Below are 24,533 nucleotides of genomic sequence, written 5' to 3'. Positions count from 1 at the left end.
GCAATCCATCTCACTCTGCTCTTTCTCCTTCAGCTTTTGCACTGTAAGACCTAGTATTGCCACTTAACAGATGAGAAACCAGGGGGTCAGAGTGGTTAAGCACTTTACCCAGCACTGTGGAACTAATAACTAACTAGCTTGGAATTAAAACCTTTATCTCCATAGACTTCTGGGCCAATAATGGAATCTACTGAAATTACAATTTCAAATGAGTCTAATAAAATAATTCGTTTTACCTGGGTACAAATATTTTGGAAGATTAATGGAAATGGATCCAACGTAAGAGTAGTAAATGTGTGGGAAAGACAGTGGAGAGAGAATATGGAGACCTAAATTTAATTTCTGATGATAAATTGGGAAGAGATAATTCAAATTCCTGGATTTCAATTTCCCTGTCTGTAATAATAATAAGGATAATGATGATGATGATGACTGTCATAATTTGATGACTCTCCATTTATTGGTACTATGCATAATGCGATCGACTTTATAACAGTGAATCTCAAAACAGCTATCTGATATAAATAATACATCTATTTTACCCATGAAGACAACTTGCTCCAATCCTCCGAGGCCTATAGGAGTTCAGGATACTTGCTTTTAACCGCCGGTTCTGCTGTCTTTCCAAACTAAAATGTGTGTCTTGAACGGTCTACAAAACTCCTTCCGGCTTTGACATTCTCTCGCCCTCGCCCTCTGGTTGACATCAGGGAAAATGACCATGTCTCGACCTGCCATTCAGTGTCCTGAAAATGCTAATGCTAATGCTAATGTCATGCTATGGTTTATGTTATACAATTGCACATAAAAACACCTAATTTCATGTTTAAAAAAGTATTGAGCTCTTTCTTTTTCGTTTTCCCTTTCCTTCCCACCATGTCAGTCCAAGTCTAGCCAAGAAGCCACCCATTTATGTGAGAGCCACAGCATGAGTGGTTGAGGCCTGCAAGATGTGACAATCATATTCATGTAGGACATGGGGTAGGGCATTGTGGCCCAGACTGAGATGTCCGGGCAAAGAATGTCAGAGGCTGAGTAGGGGATGCAGAGCCAAGCAGAAGGTGGACAGTCTCCGTGGTGAAGGGGGCGTCCCAGCCGAGGCGCTAGGTCCTGGATGGCGTGATCATGTCACCCACTTTGGAATGGGGGCTATATCCGCGTCAGAGCCACGGTGGGGTCAGAAGAGCTTCTCCACAGTGGGGAGGAAATGCTCAGCAAGTGTGGGTGCAGGTGAGGGGGTGAAAGTAACTGAGTATCAGATCCTGCACAGGGAGAAGAGGGAGGTGACAGAGACTTGGTTGGCGAGAGGGGGACTGAAGAAATGCATAAGTTTTTTGGCAATAATGGGATCCAGTGTCCTCATAGACTGAACAGGGAGTCACGATGTGGACAGAGAAGAATCTAGAATAAACTCGCTGTCCATCACTACACACACACACACACACACACACACACAGCTACTGAGGGGGCCTCAGAGCAAACAGACAGCAGTCACAATGAGTAAACTCTGTGTCCCGATTACGGCTTCTAAATACCATTCTCTAATACATGGAACCAGGTGTGCTTAGGGAGAAAAAAAAAAATAGCTACTTCCATGGCTGGGGAGAGAGGAAATAAAAGATGATCCTAAAACCGTTTTATATATCATAAAGTAAATAACAGTCCAAAGAATAAATCAGGACAAGGACAAAGAAGCTGGCTTGCACAGGCTCCTGCCGGCCAAATCAGCAATGATTGGGCATCCACATAAATGACAATGGATTATGACTCATTTCATAAAATGAGAGACTGTGGAGTCACATGGACCGAGCAGGTCATATGACAGAAATAGGTACATAAAAATTTCAGTGTTGTGGGGGAGGCTGGTGGCGGCTCAGTGGTGAAGTGCTTGCCTAGCACACGTGAGGCCCTGGGTTCAGACCTCAGCAATGCATAAAAATAAAATAAAGATGTTGTGTCCACCTGTAACTAAAAAATAGATATTAAAAAATCAGTGTTTGGCTGGCTGCGGTGGTGCATGCCTGTCAATCAGCTGCTAAGGTGGCTGAGGCAGGAGGATCGCAAGTCTCAGCAATGGCGAGGCTTGCTAGGTCAACTCAGTGAGACCCTGTCTCTAAATAAAGTACAAAATAGGGCTGGGGATGTGCCTCAGTGGTGGAGTGCCCCTGGGTTCAATCCCTGGTACCAAAAAAATAAGAAAATCAGTATTCGTTGAATAGCTGCCTATTTACATTATCTCAAAATCCCAAACAACAAAACAATGATAACAAAGGAAAATCAAGAGTCGTCTTTGAGAAATCTGGGAGGCTTCCCCTTGATCCCATGACCTTTTACTTTCAGCAGTAGCAGGTCACACAGCATCCCTGAGTCTAACTATGGAACCACAGGGGCTAGCTGCACCCAGCCCAAGGGACATGGGGAGGAGGGGCACAGGGAAAACCAGGGGATCTTAGTACTGTGTGCCTGGCAGGAGCCTCAATCAGAGTGAAAAATTTTTAAAGAGACTCAATCTTCACTGATATTATTATTATTATTATTATTATTATTATTATTATTATTATTATTGTTGTTTTAAAGTCTTATAGACCTGCCTACTGCCTGCACCCTCAGCACGTAGCTCCCACCAGAGCCAGTGCACTGCTCTTGACCCCTGCATGCTAGAGGAACCCAAGTTGAGAGAGGCTTCAGAGCACTGTCTCACAATCCCCTTAGGGGTCAGAGTCAGAAAAACCTAGGGCAGACTGGGGGACCGTCCCAGGTCGAAAGTGATTCCAGTGAAAAGATAGAACTCACTGAATGGAACGTATGATTTCTCCACTGCAATCTGTTGCTTTAAAAATGTTTATTAGAGGCTGGGCAAACAGTGAATGCCTGTCATCCCAGCAGCTCCGGAGGCTGAGATGGGAGGGTTGTGGGTTCAAAGCCAGCCTCAGCAAAAAAAGTGAGATGCTAAGCAATTCAGTGAGACCCTGTCTCTAAATAATGTACAAAATAGGGCTGGGGATGTGGCTCAATGGTTTAGTGTCCGTGAGTTCAATCCCTAGTAGCCTCCTCCCGACCAAAAAAAAAAAAAAAATGTCTATTAAGGCTAGGAATTCCAGCAACCCAGAAGGCAAAACAAGAAGTTTAAGGGTAATCTCAGCAATTTATTGAGATTCTGTCTCAAAATAAAAAAATAAAAAGGGTTGGGGATGGGGCTCTGTGGTAAAAGCACCCAAGTATTCAATTCCCAGTAGAAATTAAATATACGCACACACACACACACACACACACATATAGCATATATACACACATATATACACACACACACACATATATATATATATATATATATATATATACTATATAACATCTTTATATATATCATATAATATAAATATATATGATTATATAATATAAATTTTAATTAATTCCATTTTAGGAGAACAATTATGTATAAAAGTAAATTTTTAATATACATAAAATTTTCTTAAGAAAATAGATACATGGGGCCCAAGTATTGGCTGTTAGTCCTGAATCAATGTTGACTTCTTGCCGCTGTGGGTTTTATCGTGGTTGTGTAGATGGATGCCTTTTGGTTGTAGGAAATACAGATAATTCAGGGTGAAAGCAAAATTACTACACATGGTTCAGAAATAAAGGTTTGCATACATCATCCTTCCAAGGTTTTCTGTAAGCGTGAGGCTGTTACCAAGTGAAACATTGTAACACGGTGTGTAGACTGGATACTTCATAGAGGCTCAAGCCTGCTCCTTAGGTCATGCTCTTCTTTTTATTCTTAGGTGATGGTCCTTGGATCCCACCTACTTTTATCGAGGAGCCACAAGATGTCATTTTTCCTTTGGATTTATCAAGATCTGAGATCATCCTGAATTGTGCTGCTAATGGTTACCCTTCACCCCATTATAGGTAAAAATCCTACTGCTTAGTACCTCTCCTTTCTCGTGGATATAAAACATGCAATAAAGTGGTACACTTGAACCCCATCAAGCACACCCCTCAATACTTTTTCTAGAGCCTAACAGCTCTAATCATCCCTTGGTTAGAGATGCAGACACTTTGCGTTCCCCAGAGTGTTTCCTCATGCCACTTACCAGGCACTAATTATCCCCACCCCCACCCCCCAGGTGACCGCTGTCTTGTGTCTGTCTTATTGAATAGGTTTGCTTGCAGCACTTATTCTGTGCAGAGCCAGTGGTTAGAATTCAGAGAGACAAGCAAAGGTAGGAGGAGTAGGTAGAGAGGGAGAACATAGTATGGAAATACTGCAAGAAAAAAAAAAAAAAAAACAGAAAACAACAGGAAAAAAATAAAAAGAGAAAATACAGGAAGGAAAGATCTTTATACCTCAATGTGAAACAGTAAAATGCAAGCATTCCCGGTCTCACACCAACCTGAGACTATTGTCCCAGTTCCCCATACACAAGGACTATAAAAATGATCCCCTAAAAGGAATGAACTAAAGTGAAAATTTAGGGGATACCAGGATATCAGCTATGGCCCCCTTCTCTCTCCCAGGAGAAGTCTATGTTACCCCTTTCTAATAAATCCTGCTTTGTATGCTTGAAAAAAAATAAAATAAAATGGAAATTTAAACTTCTCTTAGCAAATAAATTTCTCTAACTTCAGTACTGGATCACATCACCCAATTATTGATTGTAGAAAAATAGATGTTGAAGACAGCTAAATGCCTTTAAAGGTAGAAAGAGGATTTGTGTTGTGGACAAATAGGAAAAAAAAATGTATTTGTCTCTGACATCTTCCCTGTGAAGTAATAGGGAAGAAGGATCAGCAATGTTTACAGTTTTACTTATCCAGGTAGAATTTGATTCATACTGTGGATAGGATGCACAAATTTAATGATGTATACATGTATCAATTATACTTGTGCAGATCATAAGGATATTTTGCTGGTAAGAATTGAGTACACAGTGTGAACACAGCAAACAACACACACAAAAAAAATATTAAAAATGACTTGCAAATCTGGGTTGTAAAAGCATTTTCCAAAAGTTTTCGGTTTTAGATGTGGAGTTGACATAGACAGAAAGTAATCATCTTAGTACATTTTGACAATATAAGCTTATTTTTGGAATGTTTAGGTTGCAGTAAAAATAGAGTCTATATAAGCATTATTATTTTGCTCTGAAATTAGTCTAAATTAGTTAACTAAAGGACTTACATGCCCAAAATTAAAGGCATTTCTATTTTATATTTTGTGGAGCTAATTTTAGCATCTTATTACAACTGAAGACTGAAAACTTCATTCTACTTATTAAGTTTCTCCTCTCTGAGATTCTCAAACCAATGAAATCCAAAGGTTAGGGGAAGAACAATCACTTTACTGTTTCACTCAATTCAGTGTTTTGTGTTTGTTTGTTTGTTTGTTTTAGTAATGAACTGTCTTATCCAACATAACTTCAAATAATCTAAAAATCTTCTGCATGCATTTTATGATCTCCTAACATTTGAAGTTGTCATTTTAATTTTGGGGAAACTAATTTGATTGATCATAGGAGTTGGTAAGGTATTCTAGAGAAGGAAAAAAAAATATATGAATCCCTATAAATTCTTTTAAAAGTTTGCTAAATATATGATAAATAAATCATGTACTTGTAAAATATTTATCGACTTATAATAGGTAGAAGGATACAAAAGAGTGGTTCTGGAGACACTTTGCAAATTAGTACATTGATAAAGAAATAAAAAGATAAAAAGACTAGAAATTCTATTGTTAAATGGCCTGTGTTCCTAAGGTGTGCGTAAATTACAAAGCTAAAAGACAGGCAACGGTAGCATCTTACTTCTAATCTCCTTAAACTGGCTAAGCTGATCTCTGATATTACTAGAAAGAGACTTAGAAAGAGAGTGAGAAAAAAATTAAATTTTTAGGATATTTTTATGGATAATCGAGCAAAGGGCAGACGTATTTCAGATAACGCACATTTGCAATGGAAATTTTAGTTTTAAGATGACCCTTTTAAATTCAGATTTTAAGAAAACTCACTTGTATTCATCTTAGATTATGTGTGGAGAGGTGAGTGTGTGCATTGGAAGAAATTGACCATCACAGATTTTGACAGGTTGAAGTTCTACAAAGAGGCAGTGACTTAGAACTAAGCTAGTCACCACTGTCATTCCATGCGTGAGCTTGGAATAATCACTCCTGTCCTGTGTAGTCAGCTTTCTGATCAGATTTTGTGATGTTTTCCCAAATTGCTTGCTTGCTTGCTTGCTTGCTTGCTTGACTGATGATTGGTGTTGCTGGGGACATAACCTGGGTCCAGGGTCTCATGCTTGCTAGGCAAGGATTCTGCCTCTGAGCTATATGACCACTCCTTTTTATTTTATTTTATTATTTTGACACAGAATCTTCCTCAGTTGCCTAGACTGGCCTCCAGCTTGCAATCCTCCTGCCTCAGCCTCCTGGGTGGTTAGGATGACAGGTGTGCACCACCATCCCCAGTCAAGCACAGCAGTTTTGAAAAAGAGAAAAAAAAACCAACAGTGAAATCTATTGCTTCGAAAGATTTTTGTTTTTCCTTAAACAGTAGCATGGTGCCAAATGTGAATTCTTTCACTAGTTTCTAGTTCTTCTTAAAGGAGTTAAGATTTTTTTAAAAAGTAGATTCAGTATAGAAATGAAAGCTCATGGGGGGAAATAACAGTATTTAAAAGCAGAACATTGGAAACAGTTGAAAAGCAATTTTGTCTAAAGTCTCTCACAGTGAGGTAAACATCTCCACCAACAGGAGGTGGTTGAAAACAAAGAGATATAGAAACATTAGGCAAGTCTGGTGGAGATGTTTACCTCATAGGAAAAGGTTACCTGTATTCTTTCTAAGACCAGGTAATGTTGGAGAAGATGAGATCTAGCAAGAAATATTAGCAAAGGGAAGACAACTGGGTTATCCAAAGATGGTGCTTGGGTAGGCTTGTTTATGTCTAGAAAGTTCTAAGAATATGTGCTAGCCATGAACTTAGTTCCTAGTATTCGATCTGGGAAAATGAAACATTTCTGTACAGGATACGATTTCTATATGGTATAGACTCTCTTTCAGGAAAAGGACTTTGAATATTATCAGATTTCTGACACGTCAGCATTGGCCTGATCACCAAAGGTACTCCTCTCTGCGATTCTCTGTTGCTTCTCTTTATCATTAAGTCATCATTCATTCCCCATGAGCCCTGGATGTTGGAGTCAAACCCATTAGAGTCGTCGCTCAGACTTTCTATTTCAATCATCTCCACACGCAGACTCAGGGGGCATGCATCATGCAAGACACACGAAACATAGCTGCCACTCCTTACATTCTTAACATGAGGCTTAACAACTTCACAGTGAAGGATGTGCCAGGGCAAAAGGTTAAGATTTTACTTCAAATCCATGACGTTGCCTGAGATTAATCCAATGCTAACTCTCGGGCTTCAAATTATTCATTAGAACATATTTCCTCATTTTCATCCTAGGAAAATACTGCTGGGGAAGCCGTGCCAGCAGTAACATTGCGGGACCATGGCTCGAATCCACGAATGTTATTTCTCCATTGATTAGAACATATTAATGAGGACAGAGCCCACACCGGGAGTTGAACCCCTGATCTACAGGCACAGTTTAATAATCATTGCACCATTGTGATTAGAAGGATCACATGGGATACTTGTGAAAAAATTCATTTTCTGCCACTAAGCCAACAACTTTGAATTTGTGTTGAAAAAACAATTACTGAGCTTAATTAGGAGCATGTAATGATGACAGCAGTTATTTCGGTGATTGATTCCAAAATTAAAGAGAGCTGGAAAACTGAGAATGGTATATCCTTTGCTTTGGAAATGATAAGGGGAACCTGGCGGCACAAAGATCGTGCCCTGTAAGCAAATTATGAAAGATGGTATTATAGCTCTGAAGGAGAATATGGGCCTCTTGAGACAGGCCTACAGAAAGAAAAGCTTCATTTTTTTTTCCTCTTTCCTAATATGGAGAACAAGAAACATTCTGTATGATCCCTATAGGAGAAAGAAAGAAGGAATGAAGGAGGGAAGGAAGGAAAAGAAAAGAAGGAAGGGAGAGAGAGAGAGAGAGAGAACAATCAAATTGGCAGAAAATCCATCCATTTCTACTGTCTTTCAGCCTCCTTTCATTAAAGAGAAGTTGAAGTACACAGGAAGTGGCCAAGTAATTTAAGAATGACAGCGTTGGTTCAAAACCTCTCATCGATTTGATATTTGATCCTGTCTTTAATAGGATAGAGGACTCCCCGAGTTCATATTTCCTTTCTAATTCTGGAGACATGTGTCATATTCTCTCCATGGGGTGTTTCAGAATGCGCCAAAAAAAAAAAAGCCAATGACATTTGAAATCAGCCTGTAAAATGTCATTCCTTTCTTAGAATTAGCCATCCCCACCAAAATATTTTAATGTGATTTCATTATGAAGGCAAGAATCATAGCAAAGCTGGTGTGGACCCTAAAAAGAAGAGTTGGGTGACTGGCCCCAGTGCATAGGAACAAGAGAATCATTCCTTATTTTTCTAAGTGACTGTGATGGGGTAGAGGACACATCGCCCCCAAAATATGGAACTGGGGCATGAAATAGTGGAAGCAAGAAGGTCACTTATCTTCCACTCATTCTTCATCCCTGAACCAGGTCAAAAAACTTTATTCCAAAGGTACCTTTTCTATACCCAGAGGAAAGGAATGCCCTATCCCCAAACTCAGAGACACCAATGGGAATCTAACAGACAGGCCTAGGATGCCCCTGATTTAGAATTTCCTCTGTCCATCTATTCTTCCTAATAAGTGTCCACTCCTGATCAAGACCAGCACACAAGACTCTAATCCCAGCAACTCAGGAGGCTGAGGCAGGAGGATTGCAAGTTCAAAACCAGACTCAGCAGTTTAATGAAGCACTTAGCAAATCAGGGAAACTCTTTCTCTAAATAAAATATTAAAAAGGGCTAGGAGTGTGGCTCAGTGGGTAAGTTCTCCTGGGTTCAATCTCCCATACCAAAAATTAACTTAAAAAAAAAAAAAAGACTAGCACACACCTACACAGTTTTATCTGTGGTTTGGGATCTTTGCTCCTGAAGGATCCTGTATTGGGGAAGAGGAGTTAGCTTCAACAAATCTGCAAGTTTTCTCTCTTTTTAAACTGTCTTTTGTAATAAAGGTCTCAGCCACAAAGATCCCAAAAAACCGGAAATGAGTTTTCTCCCGCCTGGCCATTAGTTGTCACAATTCACTATTTTCAAATGATTTTCTTAAATGATGTAAATTATTGGACACAACTTGTGCTCTGAAAATGTACCACATGAAGTATGCAATACTCATTTTTTCAAAACACTTGAAGGTTTTGAGGGAATTAGGAGGTGCAAGGTCAGGGGAATGAATCTGGCTGGAGATGGGTATTCATTTGTCTGAAAAATGACCACATGGAATTTTTAAACTATTTATGCTTCTTGGAAAATAAATAATACATTTACACCCTTCATCTAGTTAATTCATGTACTAAGGAATTCTTGTCTAATAGCTACACCAAGAGACTTTTTGCTTCCTAAAATAAAAACGACTCACGCTGCATTTGCGTTGCTAACATATAATTTTAGGTTGGCATTCCTAAGTACTGCTGAAACATTTTCAACGTGATTAATTTTCCAAGTAACAGGCTAATGGACAATGATATTCTGGGATCATCAGGTTATAATTGTTTCGTTATCAGCCTCAAATTGGCATTGCAAAATCTTTGCTGGTATTCTGTGCGTCATTTGTAATATAATCTTTATGGATTTCCATCTCTAAATCATTTCTGACATCCAATTTTGCAGTAGCAATTTGGGGGAGTTCAGGTATGGATAGATGTTTTTTGGGAAAGTCTCTAAAGGATTAGGATGGCCAGCATTATTGACTGAATGTCTAATTTTTATTTCTTATGTCAGTGGTTCTCATGACTCTCTATGTACATGGGGATGAATGTATCTAACTCTTTCCAAGAGTCCAAGAGCTTTCAAATAACCTCCCTGTTGGTATCACTGGGCTCAAGACAGGTAACTTAAGGGGGATTGGTCAGATGATCTCCACTGGTAAACATACAATATATTTTTTATATAATTGCAGGAATTAAAACTGCATGTCATTTAAGAAAAATTAGCAGTGAACCCTGCAAATTATAAATGTCATTTGATCTTTTTTTTTTTTTATTTTCCTTAAAGGTGGAGTCAAAATGGCAGAGAGATTGATTTTGCAATGAGTTATCACTACAAGTTAGATGGAGGCAGCTTGGCCATCAGCAGTCCCCGCACAGATCAAGATGCTGGCACGTACCAGTGCCTGGCCACCAATCTTCTGGGGACCATTCTGAGTCGGAAGGCAAAGCTGCAGTTTGCATGTGAGTTTGGGGGAAAAATGTTGACTCCTGTGTTTCTGAAAATATATATATTTTTGATATGCATATTGGGGGAAAAAATCCATCTTTGCTAAGAATTTTCACTTGGAGAACAAATTTGTTTTTATGGACATAAAAATTGAATATTTTGTAAATTTAGGCTTCTGAGGATGATGTAAACCTGTTTAGAATAAAGAAAATATCAGCATAATAATATTTGATAAACGATTTTTAGAAACATCTCTAAAAGTTCTAAATATAAATATCAAGATAAAGATATATCATATTGTCGTTTTTAAAAAATCTTTTCTTTTATGTTGGATATTGGTGTGCAGGGCATGAGAGGAAAACACAGAGGGCAGAGGTGTTTTGGGGGAGGCAGGTGTTCCAGGAAAAGCCATCATACGCCCACAGGGTGATGTAGGTAGAAATAAAGTGGTTGCCAAAGGCAGGCTTTATATTAACTGTAACAATGTCCAGCTGCATCACATAAATGTCATCCAAGTAATTACCTAGGTGACATTTGGGGACATTAGCAGATGAACAATAGACAGACTGCTTCTTATATTCTTTCTATATAATGTTTCCAGGGACTAAAATGTTTCATATTGGATACAGTGCAAGCCTTGTTGGAGAGTAATTATATCTGTGGATGAGGACCAAGTAGGAGGCTCCCATTTCTTTCTTTTTTATCTTTCATAGCTCCCCTATGCTCTGATGATGTATCTGGGAGCCAAAGTGTTAGCTGCTACTCTTTGGGGGCTCACAGCGATGAGCAGAACTACTGTAGTCAGCAGCAGACGTAGGAATTAGTAGTTGACTCTGTTTCTGGTTGCAAATCTCATGTTGCAAATCTCATGTTGCCCAGGGGTCTTTATATGCTTCTCCTTTGGGATTAACCTCTTTTCTGCTTTTAAATATATATGCATGTGCACATCCGTAAACATGTGAAGCATAAATAAAACATGTACACATAAATTACGTGCTCGCACAAATAACACACACGAACTTACATTTCGCTAATATACCTGAATATGTTTGCCTCTGTGGAAAAAAGAGAAAGTACAGAAGTGTGGACATAAATGTAGTATGGGCAGACAAAAGTTGGTGGCTAGTTTGAACTTAGGGTGAAGACAATTATAGTAACTGACTTCTGCATTTTAGCTAAGATCATCATTTGGAAAAATAATAGGGAGCATAATAATACACTTATGTTGCAGACATAAATGACAGCTCCAGAGACTTGAACGATTCTGCCACAGTAATTATTTGTTTCTCTCGCTTAGAAAAGAGATGCCCCTAAAAGGTCCACATGATTTCAATCAGTGTTGGTAATGATAAATTTGACTTTCTGGCGAGGAAAATTCATACAGCCTTATAGTATTCAGTCTCTCTCCTCCCAGTTTATCTAGAGTGATGGATTCCATTCATTCTGGAAAACAACTAAATATCTACACTGAAAGTTAAGGCACAGTACTTTATATGTCAATACCTTTCTTCCCTCTTAATTGTTCCCCACTTTAAAAAAATACTTTAAAAATTCTCTAGTTTAATATGCAAATAGAAATTTTGCTAGTTAAAAACATACAGTGTGTTAAAAAAAAGAAGGGAAAGGTTAAATTAGGATGAAAGTGAATGATTTCATTTGGATGAATGAGAGAGATCAATTTTTCTGCTGACTTTCCTAACAGTTCATGAACTTTTTTTTTTTTCCATTTGGGGGCAAAAGACATATATGAGTGTTGATCCTTAGAGTGTTTCCATTACTATTATATTAATGCAGAGAGCCAAGGGGCCCATTGGGCCCAATGCACCCAGCGATCTTTCTGCAGAGTTAAAGGATCTTGGGCTAAAACTGACATTTGAAAAACCCAAAGAAGAACCACCACATTCATGTCTAAACTGTTTCCTGGTATGTCCAGGGAGAGGTGTGCTGGACTGCAAAGAGAAAAAGTAGAATCTGAATGGTCACTTCTAAGGAAATGGACAGTTCCTAGAGCACAGAACCGGTGTGGTCCTCTGGGTTTTAATTCCTCCGTATCTTCTCTCACTTCTCAGCAGTGATTGTTTGGCTGGTCAGGTCTCGGTGGAATTACATGTTGGGCAAATTCTGGGAATTTTTTTTTTTTAAGCAGACACCTCTCCATTCAAATTCCCTTTCTATCACCAGATCTAATAGAATAAAATAAGGCCAGTTCTTTACAATATTAAACCTCTGCTCAGAAACTACAGAATGAGAATGGCAGCCTGACCACCATGCAAAACAGGGACACTGATTAACAGAGATGGTGAAGGTGAGATTCCTGATTCATGTGGACACCAGAGAGAGGACTTCTCTGATTCTCATTTTTATTATTTCTCTCCACCGGGTCAAAGACCGCCATATTTCAAACGACTACACTTTCTCAGAAAACTCTTCCACTTTGCATTCAGAGTCTTTCTCCTGCCCACTTTTGTGTTGTCTTGATTTCAAGACTTTTAGATGCTTCTAAAAATCCTTCTCTTGAACTGAAGTGGCCAGCCACCAGCCACAGGAGGCAGATATTATCCTTGTTCCTATGTTTTTTTTTTTTTTTTTTTTCATTTTAGAAAGCCCAAGATTCCCTGAGATTGGGGCTTTCTTAAGGAATGGTGTTAGAGACCAAGTTGAATCTTGAGTATTAAAAAAAAAATGAGTTCAGGGGATTGGGGACTGGGGTTGTGGCTCAGTGGTAAAGTGCTTGCCTAGCATGTGTGAGGCACTGGGTTCGATTCTGAGCACCACATAGAAATAAATAAATTAAATAAAGGTCTATCAACAACTAAAAAAAATATATTAAAAAAAAAAAGAGTTCAGATTCTTACTCATACCCCTTCATGTTACAGTATCAAATCTCTCTCAAATCCTGCCCAAGCAACTCCTGGGGGGCTTTGTTCCCATTATTTCAATGGTTAAAGGGACCCTAATTTTCAAAATAATAAACCATATTTATAAGACACCAAGGTTCCCAGTGAGCCATGTGGTGGGTGCTGTTAGTGCCCTATCCAGATTCCCTGATGAGTGGTGTGTTCCCATCCCCATCTCTGTATTTCATGCCTCAGAGTTCCCCATGGGGTCAAGGCAGCTGAGAAAACTTCCTACTACATCCCTTTCCTCCCTTTATCCTGTCTCTATCTCTGCCTTCCTCCTGAGAGAATTCATTCGGGCACAGAAACCCTTGCTTCGTGTTTCTCTTCTAAGTAACCCAAAGTAAGACCAGCAGGACACATGTGGTGTGAGATACTTGATCTACGTATTGATAGAAAAATCGGGTCCAGAAACCCCGCCCCCTTATCCAAACTTCCCCAGATAAGAACAAGGTATGCATCAAAACGAAAATGTTTGGATTCCTCGGCTTTGCCCCTGGGGAGTCTATGGTACAGTGTCACTTTGACCTTCGAATGAATGGACTTGTGAACAGTCTTCTAGAATCTGCCTTGTCCATGGGAGAGATTGCAGACACATTCCTGTAGGTAATCTATGGCTTTTGTCTGTGACATCTAGCCCGGTGTTTGGCCATCCAAAAGCACGCTCTGAGTTTCTTTTAGAAACTGCCTCTAACACTCTGCCTGGCCATGAATCATCCCATCATAAAACCATCCTGAAAGATGGCCCATGCATAAAAAAAATCCCCTATTATGAAATATCATCTTAAATCTGTCTTCAACAAACTAGGTCACCTAGAAGAGCCATTCACATCTCTGGGATTTGTAAACGTATGTTTTGGACTGTCTGACTACAAAAGCCCCTTTTAGCTCTTCAGCAGAGAAATCTTCCTTCCAAAGGGTCAGGCGGGTCCTCATTGAAGCTCTCCTTCTTCCCCTGTGCAAACTCAACCCTGCCGCAAGTGCAGCAGGTATTTCGTAGCCAAAGGGCCCTGTTATCACCCCGGCCTCCTTGAGTGGTAAAAAACAGCGTGGCTTTGAAAATCACTTGTAGCTGCTTAGAATTTCTTTTCCTTCTCAAGGACTCTGGTGGTAAAGGTTGAACGTGGACTTCTTCCTTTCGTGTGCATGTTAATGAATTACCCTGTTCTTGTGTGAGACTACATCGCATCTGTCAATGCTGCCTAAAATGTCATCCTGGAGAAAAGGAGCCGGGTGTGTTGAAAGAAACCTCTGATCTCTCTAAGCTGTATTTTCGTGGAGGCTCTTATCCTATAGAACTTTACCAAGGAAAAGATAAACATTGAGGATACAAGTGAGTCCAGAATAAGACTTTTTGATCCTGCCCTCTGCAATATTTAATCACAGATACCGTTTCAGATCAGTTTGCTTCATTACAAGGGAAGGCAGGGCCACCACCTGGAGCCTCCTAATCCACTATTCATTTATTCATCCACCCAACATCCAAAAAAAAAAATACCCCATTTATATGCCTCAAGGCCTGGGCTGGGTCCTAAAGTTAAAATGGTTGATGAGAATGACTACTTCCTGTCTTCACAGAGCACACAGATAAAACCTTTAAGTGCACTTAAACACATACACACAGAGAAGAAACAAGAAGACAAAAAAAGAAATACATACATAGTATATATTGTTGAGTAAGCATCATCCCCAGATCTTTTTTTCTTGTTTTGGTTTTGGGTACTAGGAATGGAACCCAGGGGCACTCATCCACTGAGCCACATCCCCAGTCCTATTTTTTTAAATTTTATTTAGAGACAGGGTCTCACTGAGTTGCTTAGGGCCTCGCCTTTGCTGAAACCGGCTTTGAACTTAAGATCCTCCTGCCTCAGCCTCCTGAGCTGCTGGGATGACAGGCGTGGGCCACCACACCCGCTGTCCCCAAATCTTTTTGTAAATTAATTCTGCTGATTAACCCTCTGAGATGATGAATTTCCCATTTTTTCAGATGAACAGGTTGAGGCACAGGGAAATGGATGAAGCTGCCTGAAATCACACAGACACCAAGTCAGAGGCCAAATCGCTATTGTAGTTCAGGAACAGGAGTACAGAGTCCTTGCCCTACCACGTTTTCACTGCCTCAGGGGAAAAAAAAATCAGGTGATATTGATAAAGAGGTGACTTAACCCTGTGGTAGGGGGGATCCCAGAGTGGAAAGTTGTCCTTAGCTGGTCTGGATTAGAGAAAGAGCAAAGGCCGGCTTCCAGAGGAAATGGGGCTTGAACTAAGTCTTCTAGTACTGGTACTGGTACCCACGCCCTCCCCTGCTCTGATTCACCAGGACCTCATCTTTTTGGTCCATTTGAGTAAGAAATTGCACATTCAAGCTGCAGGCACAGTGGCTCGGTCAAGAAGGACATTCAGGCTGGACAGACAGACAGCAAGAGGGAATGCTTCAGATGTGGGAACAAGGCCAAGGATCCAGGGAGAGGGGAGGAGATGAGCAGAGAGCTCAGCACGACAGAACAGAAGGCTGGCTTTCAGGGGCTTGAGGCTGAAACAGCATCTGGAGCCAGTGATAAGAGTCTCCTTACAGCAAAGCTAAACTAAGTTGAGTACTTAGCAAGGGCTAAGTTGACTGCTATTATGGGATTCCAAGGAAACACCCCCAAATCCATCCAATACGATATTTTACACAGGAGCATCAGAAGATGCTGAAGAAGATCCCACACTTGGTAGGACATTGCACACGAGTGTTGTTGCTTCGTGTGTAAAATGAGGATGTTGCTATCGCCCACTTCATAAGGGTTGATACAAGAAGGACTTGCTACTCCTAGAGCAAAGGACAAGGGTGACTGACAGAATGGATATGGAGAGGGACCTGGCCATGCAAATATGAATAGGCCAAGTCGTGTGTTTCACTATTGATCCTAGTAGCAGAAGAACCATTTGGACAATGTTAAGGATGTTGAGGCTGTTTGTAAAAGGGAGTTTTTTCAATGCCACATACTTTTCCTTTGGAAATGTGACTCGGATACATTCGTCATAATACTCATATCATTAAAAATCACAGCACACATAGGTAGAGGAATTTCAAACCTCAGTTGTCATAAGAACTTTTGTGATGGGGGATAAACAGTCGTTCTACCACATCCCAGGATGGATTTTTCAATGGTTCAAGGTTAAAATGCAATAATAATGTATTTTAGAGGGCTATAAACATGTAGGCATTTATAATCGTTGTGATTTTTTTCCAGTGGCATGCAAAAGATTGTATACCTGTCATGCTATTCATCTTTATTTTAGACCTGTAAGCTATTCTAGAATATGTTTAACAGTTGGAGAAATTCAAGGTGAGACTACTGTGTTATGTAGTTGCCCAAGGTCACCCAAACTACAGCTGGTCCTGAATTTCTCACATCTATATCTCAAAATAATTTTTAAAACCTATAATTATTTAATGGGTAGAGGAAGTAAAGCAGAATCTTTATGAATGGAAAAAATCATAGTTATAGCACAACAACAAAAAAAAAAGATTAAAAAAAAAAGTCCTGCCAGGAGAGATGGAGCACACCTGTAATCACAGCAGCTCTGGAGGCTGAGGCAGGAGGATCATAGGTTCAAGGCCAGTCTCAGCAAAGGTGAGGTACTAAGCAACTCAGTGAGACCTTGTGTCCAAATAAAATACAAAATAGGGCTGGGGATGTGGCTCTGTGGTGGAGTGTCCCTGAGTTCAATCCCTGATACCAAAAAAAAAAAAAAAAAAAAAAGAAAAAGAAAAAGAAAAAGAAAAGAAAATCCTAACATAAAGGTCTTTAACTCCTTACAGAAAGATTATTAAAATATTCTAGAACTTGAAAATTAGGTGTAATTTTATTTGTATTTCTTGGTCAGGATATTTACAGGCAGGGTGGGGCAAGGGGATTCCTCACATTTAGAAATAAACTTGAAAAGCTTTGTGGACACTGATTAATTTCAAATGTCATTCAATTATTTTCTATGTATGAAATGCAAAAAATATTATATATTGCCCTGATGATATGGTGACAAAGGGCATTTATATCTGGGAAGGAAATTAAGACCCAGGAGAATAAGTTTTCAAAAATAACACTTTAAAAAGCATTTTGTAAAGTCTGTGATAATTGTGAAGTGTGTATTAAGTGGGTAATGCAGATCTAATTATAAATGAAAATGCTAAATGCCTTTTAACCTTTTTTTAAAAAGAACTAGAAAAACAACATGCACGAAGAAATATTTTTCCTTAATTTCTTAAGTAAAAGAAAGTGAATAAATTGGTACTGTTTTTGACGGTCACATTGAAATCGTACCAGATAGTGTTGCAATGAATTTAAAGTTCAGAATATGTCTTAATGAAGTAATAGCATGACCACCAATTGATATCATATTATGGAGAAAATTTTGTCTTTGCTTTTAAACATAATTTGGATCTTAAACAAATGGATGGTTGCGTGGTTGAATAATATGAAGTCACTATGACATTTATCTTAAAAATCAACAGGGAAGTTGATTATCCAATGCTTTTGCCTCATTTTGCTCACATCATCACTGTTGGGCATCTATTTATGTATCTTATCAAAAATGATACTTTTTTGAAAATCAGCCCTTCTCCCTGTGCCCTCCTCTGCCTATAATTCAGCAGGACCTCATCTTTTTGGTCCATTTGAGTAAAATTGCACATTCAAGCTGCAGAGGCTTGGTATCCATGTGGAAAAGCAAAATATTACAAAGTAAGGGATTCTTCCCATCAAAACGGAGAGGTTCTGTTATCTAAAAATGAAAAAGAAGCACAAAACCGAAATGGTCTCATTACTGCTCTTACGGTGTTTGAAGAATGGTTTTGATGAAGTTAGATGCATAACTCATGTAGATTTTTCTTTTGGGACTCATAAACTTGGTTCAAATTACAGCAAAATTCTTACTTGCACGAAAGGATCAAATAAAACCCTTTCAGGCATTAATATTGAATATATATCCAATATTATCTAAAAAGTAACTTAGTATGCAAAGAATAAAGAGTTTTGGTAGAAAAACCCTGGAAATAGTCATTCTGTTTTAAGGAGTTAATTTATATCCTAGTTTTACCAAGAAAATTAATACATAGAGAAATGTACCAAAAAAATGGAAGTAGCTATATGAAGCATTACTAAGCCAAGCTCAGAAACAATATTGCAGACAACTCAGAAGGCTCTCTCCCCTCAAAGATGAGCTATATCTCCACTTGTAAATTTACAATCATAGTTTTGTGAATCTCATATGGAAAAAAAAAAAACCTATACAATATATACAATATATCCTTAAGTCTGCAGCCACCTCACACGTGGAATTTTAGGGTAGCCATAGTTCAATCCTTCTTGGTGCTGTTTAGCATTTTATTATTGGAATACACTAGAACATATGTGTAGCTTCTACTCTTCTTGAGAATTTGAGTTACTTCTAGGGGCAATGATGTATACTTCTTCTGTTGATATTCTTGCTCCATCTTTTGGTACACGGGTACATAAGGTTTCTCTGTCGTAATACCACGGGACAGAACCGAAAGGCGATTGATCATGCAGATGAACAACATTGAGAGATACTACTCATCTGACATGATGAATTATAATTCATCGTGATGAACCCCAAATAAACGCAGCGTGCGTGGCATTCGCTGGAGTTTTGGAAATAAAGTTTGTTCCTGCTTGAGTGGCTCGTGATTTTGTGCCCAGCCAGACTGTGGCACATTTTGGAGAAAGGAATGTTTATTTGGGGTTCATCATCTCAGTCCGCCTATGGCCAGCTCCATTGCTCTGGGCCCAGTAAAGCAGACCTCATGGTGAAAGCAGCTATGGACACGGTCATCAAGAAGCAGAGAGAGAGAGAGAGAGATGGACAAATATATATCTCAAAGGCATGCCCCCAATTACCCAACTCTTCTAGCCACACTTGACCTGTCTACAGTTAACACCAGGTTAATCCTTATGAGGGGATTAATCCACTGCTCAGGTTACAATGCTCATGACCTAATCATCACACCTCTGAACTGTCTTGCATGGTCTCAGACATGAGCTTTTGGGGGACATTTCCCATCTAAACCATAACACATCCCCAACATGCTAATAATATTTAGAAAAGGACAGATGATATCAACTGCGGTGCTGGCAGCTGGTTGATGATATCAACTTCCAGCTGCTGGCTGATGATTGGCTCACAGCGGCCCCAGCAACATCTAGCTGATTGGCTCCTCGGCCCCAGCACTGCGGTCAAGAATACATCATCCACCAGGGAGGTTCTGTTATCTATCCACCAGGGATGTATTCTTGACCGCAGTTGATATCATCTGTCCTTTTCTAAATATTATTAGCATGTGAATGCACATCTTAACATAATCATTATCATCTCAATGGCTTGCTGGCCTCACCTTTCAACCAAAAATGCCATGCATCATTCCTACTTGGCTATGGCTCTCAGCAAAAATGTTCTCTTTTTTTCTTATTTTATTATTATTATTATTATTATTTCTTTATTCTTTGGAGTTCTATACAACACCAGGATACATCTGACATCCTCACAAAAGCCTGGAACACACCCTGCTCCAATTCTCTCGTCCTCCACTTTCTCCACTCCACCTATCCCTCTTCAATCCATGTACAGTTTATTTTATTTTATTTTTAATTAGCGTCCTGTGGATCTACCCAAGGCCGGGAGCCACGAGGCCACATCCATACAGGCACACACAAAAGCTCAGATTCCTTCCACTGTCTGGCTGTTCCTTTGGTCAAAGCAGAGGCTAACTCAATCAGGACATTAAAGGGGGTCTCATTTGAGGTTCATTTATATTTCCTGATGACCAATGGCATGGAGCACCTTTATATATGTATATTGGCTATTTGGAAGTCCCGCCACACCCCCCCCCCCCGCCCCCACACACCCACCAATTTTCTGCAGTGTTTAATTCATTTTCTTCTCTTTCTTTTCTCTCTTTGTTTTCTATTGACAGTCCTTTTCTCAGTGAGCAATTCTGCATAGGCTCACTTTGTTGCTTTTATGTGTAGGAAACTACTTGTACCATGTGGCTTGTCTTTCTTTCACTCTCTTAATCATATCTAGTGACAAACAGAAATTCTTACAATGCATATAGTCCCATCTATTTATCTTTTCCTCTGTGGGCTGATACATTTTTAAGAAAGTTTTTTTTTTTTCTATTCTGAGACCATGAAGATATTCTCTTCTATCACCTTCCATAATGCATTGCTTTGTATTCATATTTAAAATGACGGTGCACCTAAAGTTAATGAGCACGCTTTAAGATTGGTTTAATGTCCACTCATTCTTTGGTATCATCTGAGGACTAATTCCAGGTCACCCACAGATACCAAAATCCCTAAATGCTAAAGTCTCTTAGATAACATGACACAATTTTGTACATAACCTATGCACATCCTTTTGAATATGTGAACCATCTCTAGATGACACATAATACCTAGTGCATTGTAAGTGCTATGGGAACAGTTATAATGTATTGTTCAGGGAAGAATTCAAGAAAAGGGGGCTGTGCTTATTTAGTACAATGCATTTTATTTTGTTTTATTTTTTGACTTGTGAATTTAGGTACATAGAATCTGTGGATCCAGAAGAATAACTGGACTAAATTTTTAAATTTTTTCCCCCTGTCTGGAAGGGTCCTATTGACACAGGACCCATATCAAGAATCTGGTCCTTTCTCTGCGTCCTACATTGCCATTGCTGAAGGAAATCGAATGTGCCTACCTGCTTGCAGGGCTTTTGATCTCTCTCTTCTCTCTGCCCTCTTTATATTTGACTATACTTGTATAAATGACATACTCTATTAATTATTACAATCTTACAATGAGTCTTGATATCTGGTAGCTCTTCTCACAGATGATATGGATCCCAAAAAGAGATGAGTCAAATTGTAAACTAAACCCATGGAGAATAAAACCAAGAAAGATTGAAATGAGAATTAAAATTCATGCCAGGCATGAATCCAGTACCCAGGCACTGAAGTTGACCTTGCCTATTTTACATGGGATCTAATTTTGTCAATTGCTCCTGCGGGCCTAATCCCCCTAGCACTAAAACCTGAGACAAGTTTCTCCTGCGAATGGTCATTCAGAGTATTTTTAAGGTGCTGGCCTTTATAAGGTACTTATTAAGCCATCTGCATGCTTGTCAGGAGACTTTCCAAATTATGTGCCTGATTGCCACTGTAGTTAGTGTCCATGGTGCTTGGAAATCTCACAAGATGTTGCAACATCAAAAGCTCCTGTAAAAATAAACAGTGGAGCTGAGTTTGAACTCAATTCGTCAAAGTTCAAGTCAGCCTAATGCTTACCTTGTTCACATATCATGTGGCTTTTCTTGGTTTTAAAAAAAAAAAAAAAACTGGGTGTGGTGTCACATACCTGTAATCCCAGTGGCTCAGGAGGCTGAGGCAGGAGGATCAAGAGTTCAAAGCCAGCCTCAGCAAAAGTGAGGTGCTAAGCAACTCAGTGAGACCCTGTCTCTAAATAAAATACAGAATAGGGCAGGGAGTGTGGCTCAATGGCTGAGTACCTGTGAGTTCAATCCCCAGTACTCCAAAAAAAGCAAAAACACAAAACCTCACAAAACAAAAACTGACTCGAGAGCTTCCTCTTACCTATTTCAGAAAATAAGTTTGAATGATTACCTAGTTCCTTCCTCTCTGAGAATCTCTCTCTCCATTTTCCAGGATGGATGCTTTTGAATGGTAGATGCTCTGGATCCCAAATGGATATCAGTATATGGGGTCCCCCAAAAGCTCATGTGGGAGATAATACAAGAATGTTCAGGGGTGAAATGATTAAATTGTGAGAGCTGTAACTTAATCAGTGGATTAATCCACTGATATGGATTAATTGGGTGGTACCTGTAGGCAGGTGGGGTGTGGCTGGGGGAAGTAAGTCAGTCACTGGGGACTGCCTTTGGCAAGGTTGGTGTCTCTCTCTCTCTCTCTCTCTCTCTCTCTCTCTCTCTCTCCTTTTTTTCCATGAGCTGGGCTACTTTCCTCTGCCATTGTCCTCTGCCATGATGATCTGCCTCACAGTGGACCCGGAATTATGGACTCAGCCAATCCTGGACCATGCCCCTCAAACCATGAGCTAAAATAAACTTTTCCTTCTCACTTTTTTTTCTTGTCAGAGTTCTGATCCCAGTTTTGAAAATCTAACCAAAACAGTGCTTTAGACATATCTTCCTCAAATGACCAAACCTCACAACAGTTCTTTCTAATTAAAAAGGATAATTTCGTCCAATCCTCAAAAATACTACATAAAATTAAAAAAAAAAAAAAACAACTCCCATCATCCCGATTTTATGCATAAGGAAAACTAAGGTCAGATAAGTGAAGTCATGTGCCTGAGGACATTAGAAAACAGTTGAAGCTGGGATTGGACGCCAGGCGTGCTTTATGTTTTTAGCTCCTTCATTAATTATTCTCCAAGTGCTTGTCAAATTTTAATGTGTGTACAGATCCCTTGTGAATCATCTTAAAAGCAAATTTTAATTCAGTAGGTCTGAAGGAGGGCCCAGTATGTGACATTTTTAGCAAGCTCCCTGGTGACACTAATGTGACTCATTCCAGACTTTGAGTAGCACATAGCCTTAAAAGGTACCTTAGGCTAGTGCCTGAAGACCATCCATCAGCAGCAATACCACAGGGGTTCACACAGGTGCTGCAAGCCCACACACATCCAGGAGAAAAGCAAATGCAATATTGATTTCCAAACTCTAGGTTGACCTTTCAGCCTATCCATGCATACACTCCAATAACACACACTTACTGAGCACCTACTGTGTGCCAAGTCCAATCCTAAGCAGCAAGCAGAACAAATTTGATTTATATATGTATATATATTTGTGCATCTGTCCAAATATAACTGCAGGCTCACTTAAAAAAAAAGAAAGAAAGAAAATATATTAATGCTGTTGGAATAAAGAACAAGGAAAAAATGTGCTCGAGCATTAAAGAAAAGCAATAGGTTTTCCAACTGTAATCCCCTCCCTGAATTAAGATCCTCCCAGGCGGTTTTTTTTTCATGACAGAATATGCAAATGACAAGGAGCCTAGATCTGCAGATGTGATTTAACAAGTCAATTGCTGGGTGTTTCCCCCACCCTTTTTTTTTTTTTTTGAGAATTGAGCCATTGAGAGATCCATTTCCACATACATATTAATGAGCTGTTTTGCATAAATCAGTTCTGTTTTTATGAATGGAGATTATACAGCCCTCCTTTAATTCTTCCAGAAATCCCATCCAAATAGACTACTCGAGTTCCTCTTACCCGGTCTCTCCCTTGGGCACAGAGGATTTATTTTAATTATTTCATCAGGTTTAAGCAAAAGTAATCAAATATAAACAAGTGCGCTGGTGGGCTGCACCCTCTGCCAGCTGCCTCTCGGCCTTCTGGAAGGCTCTGTACTGTTCTCAGTACCCATTTAGAAGGTGATCCTTTTTCATTTAAAAAAGGTATGAAACATGTCTAGATCACATTTAAAAATTTCTGATGTTTCTTTTTGTTAAGTCTGGCTGACCAAACTTACTATGAATATCGTTATTAATATAAATATTAGTATTAGTAAATGCTAATATAGATGCAGTGAGCCACACACAGGACCAGGCGATTCCTGGGTTTGCTTAAATTCTCTCAGCGGGGGACTGGCAGAGCTAGGGCTTGGAACCTGGGAACACTAGGGACAGGAGTGAGACCTGGAATCCAACACTGGCTTTCAAAGTGTCCCTCCATGGCAGAGATCCTAATGAGACATCTCATTGTGGCCTGAGGTTCCAGCTATTTCGCCTCCATCCTCCACCTCTTTCCATAGTGAACAGGAGGAAAAGTCAGAGTCTTTGACGCTCTTCATAAAATGACCCCTGCCCTCAGCTCCATATTTCACTGTAGGAGTGACGAGGGTGTTTTGGTGAGACTGTCCATAAGCACATGCTTCGACATCTTTAAGGCTTCATCTTAAATAAAGTTCTTAAAGATGGGTTCTTTTCTCGGGTCTGTAATGGCAACTGTAGTATCTCATTCTTCTTTTGCAAACAGGTCTTGAGTGAGGAATAGAGTCATTCTTTCTCTTCCACGTTGCTTTTAGATGATGTCTTCTCCCTCCCTCGTATGCAATACCCCAGTCAATGCAATCATGCCTTTAGGCTATAGTGGCCATTGCTTCTCTTGGTGACAATCATGTTCTCACCCTGTCACCCCTAGTATGCCTTGAAGACCGCCTACCTCCTAGCTCAGC

The 24,533-nt window shown here is 39.6% G+C and overlaps 1 protein-coding gene across 1 annotated transcript in view; it reads left to right on the top strand.

Moving 5' to 3' along the window:
* Positions 1-24,533, top strand: part of Cntn6 (contactin 6) — a 288,762-nt gene that overhangs the window by 124,649 nt on the left and 139,580 nt on the right. Inside the window, 2 exon segments of the mRNA XM_046425552.2 lie at positions 3,783-3,909; positions 10,209-10,384. Coding sequence (XP_046281508.2) covers positions 3,783-3,909; positions 10,209-10,384 — 303 coding nt within the window.

The sequence above is a fragment of the Marmota monax genome, unplaced genomic scaffold (genome assembly GCF_021218885.2).
Source record: "Marmota monax isolate L192 unplaced genomic scaffold, Marmota_monax_Labrador192_F-V1.1 WCK01_AAM20220418_F8-fsc00028, whole genome shotgun sequence".
NCBI lineage: Eukaryota > Metazoa > Chordata > Mammalia > Rodentia > Sciuridae > Marmota > Marmota monax.
This window is presented reverse-complemented; position numbering and strand designations above follow the sequence as displayed.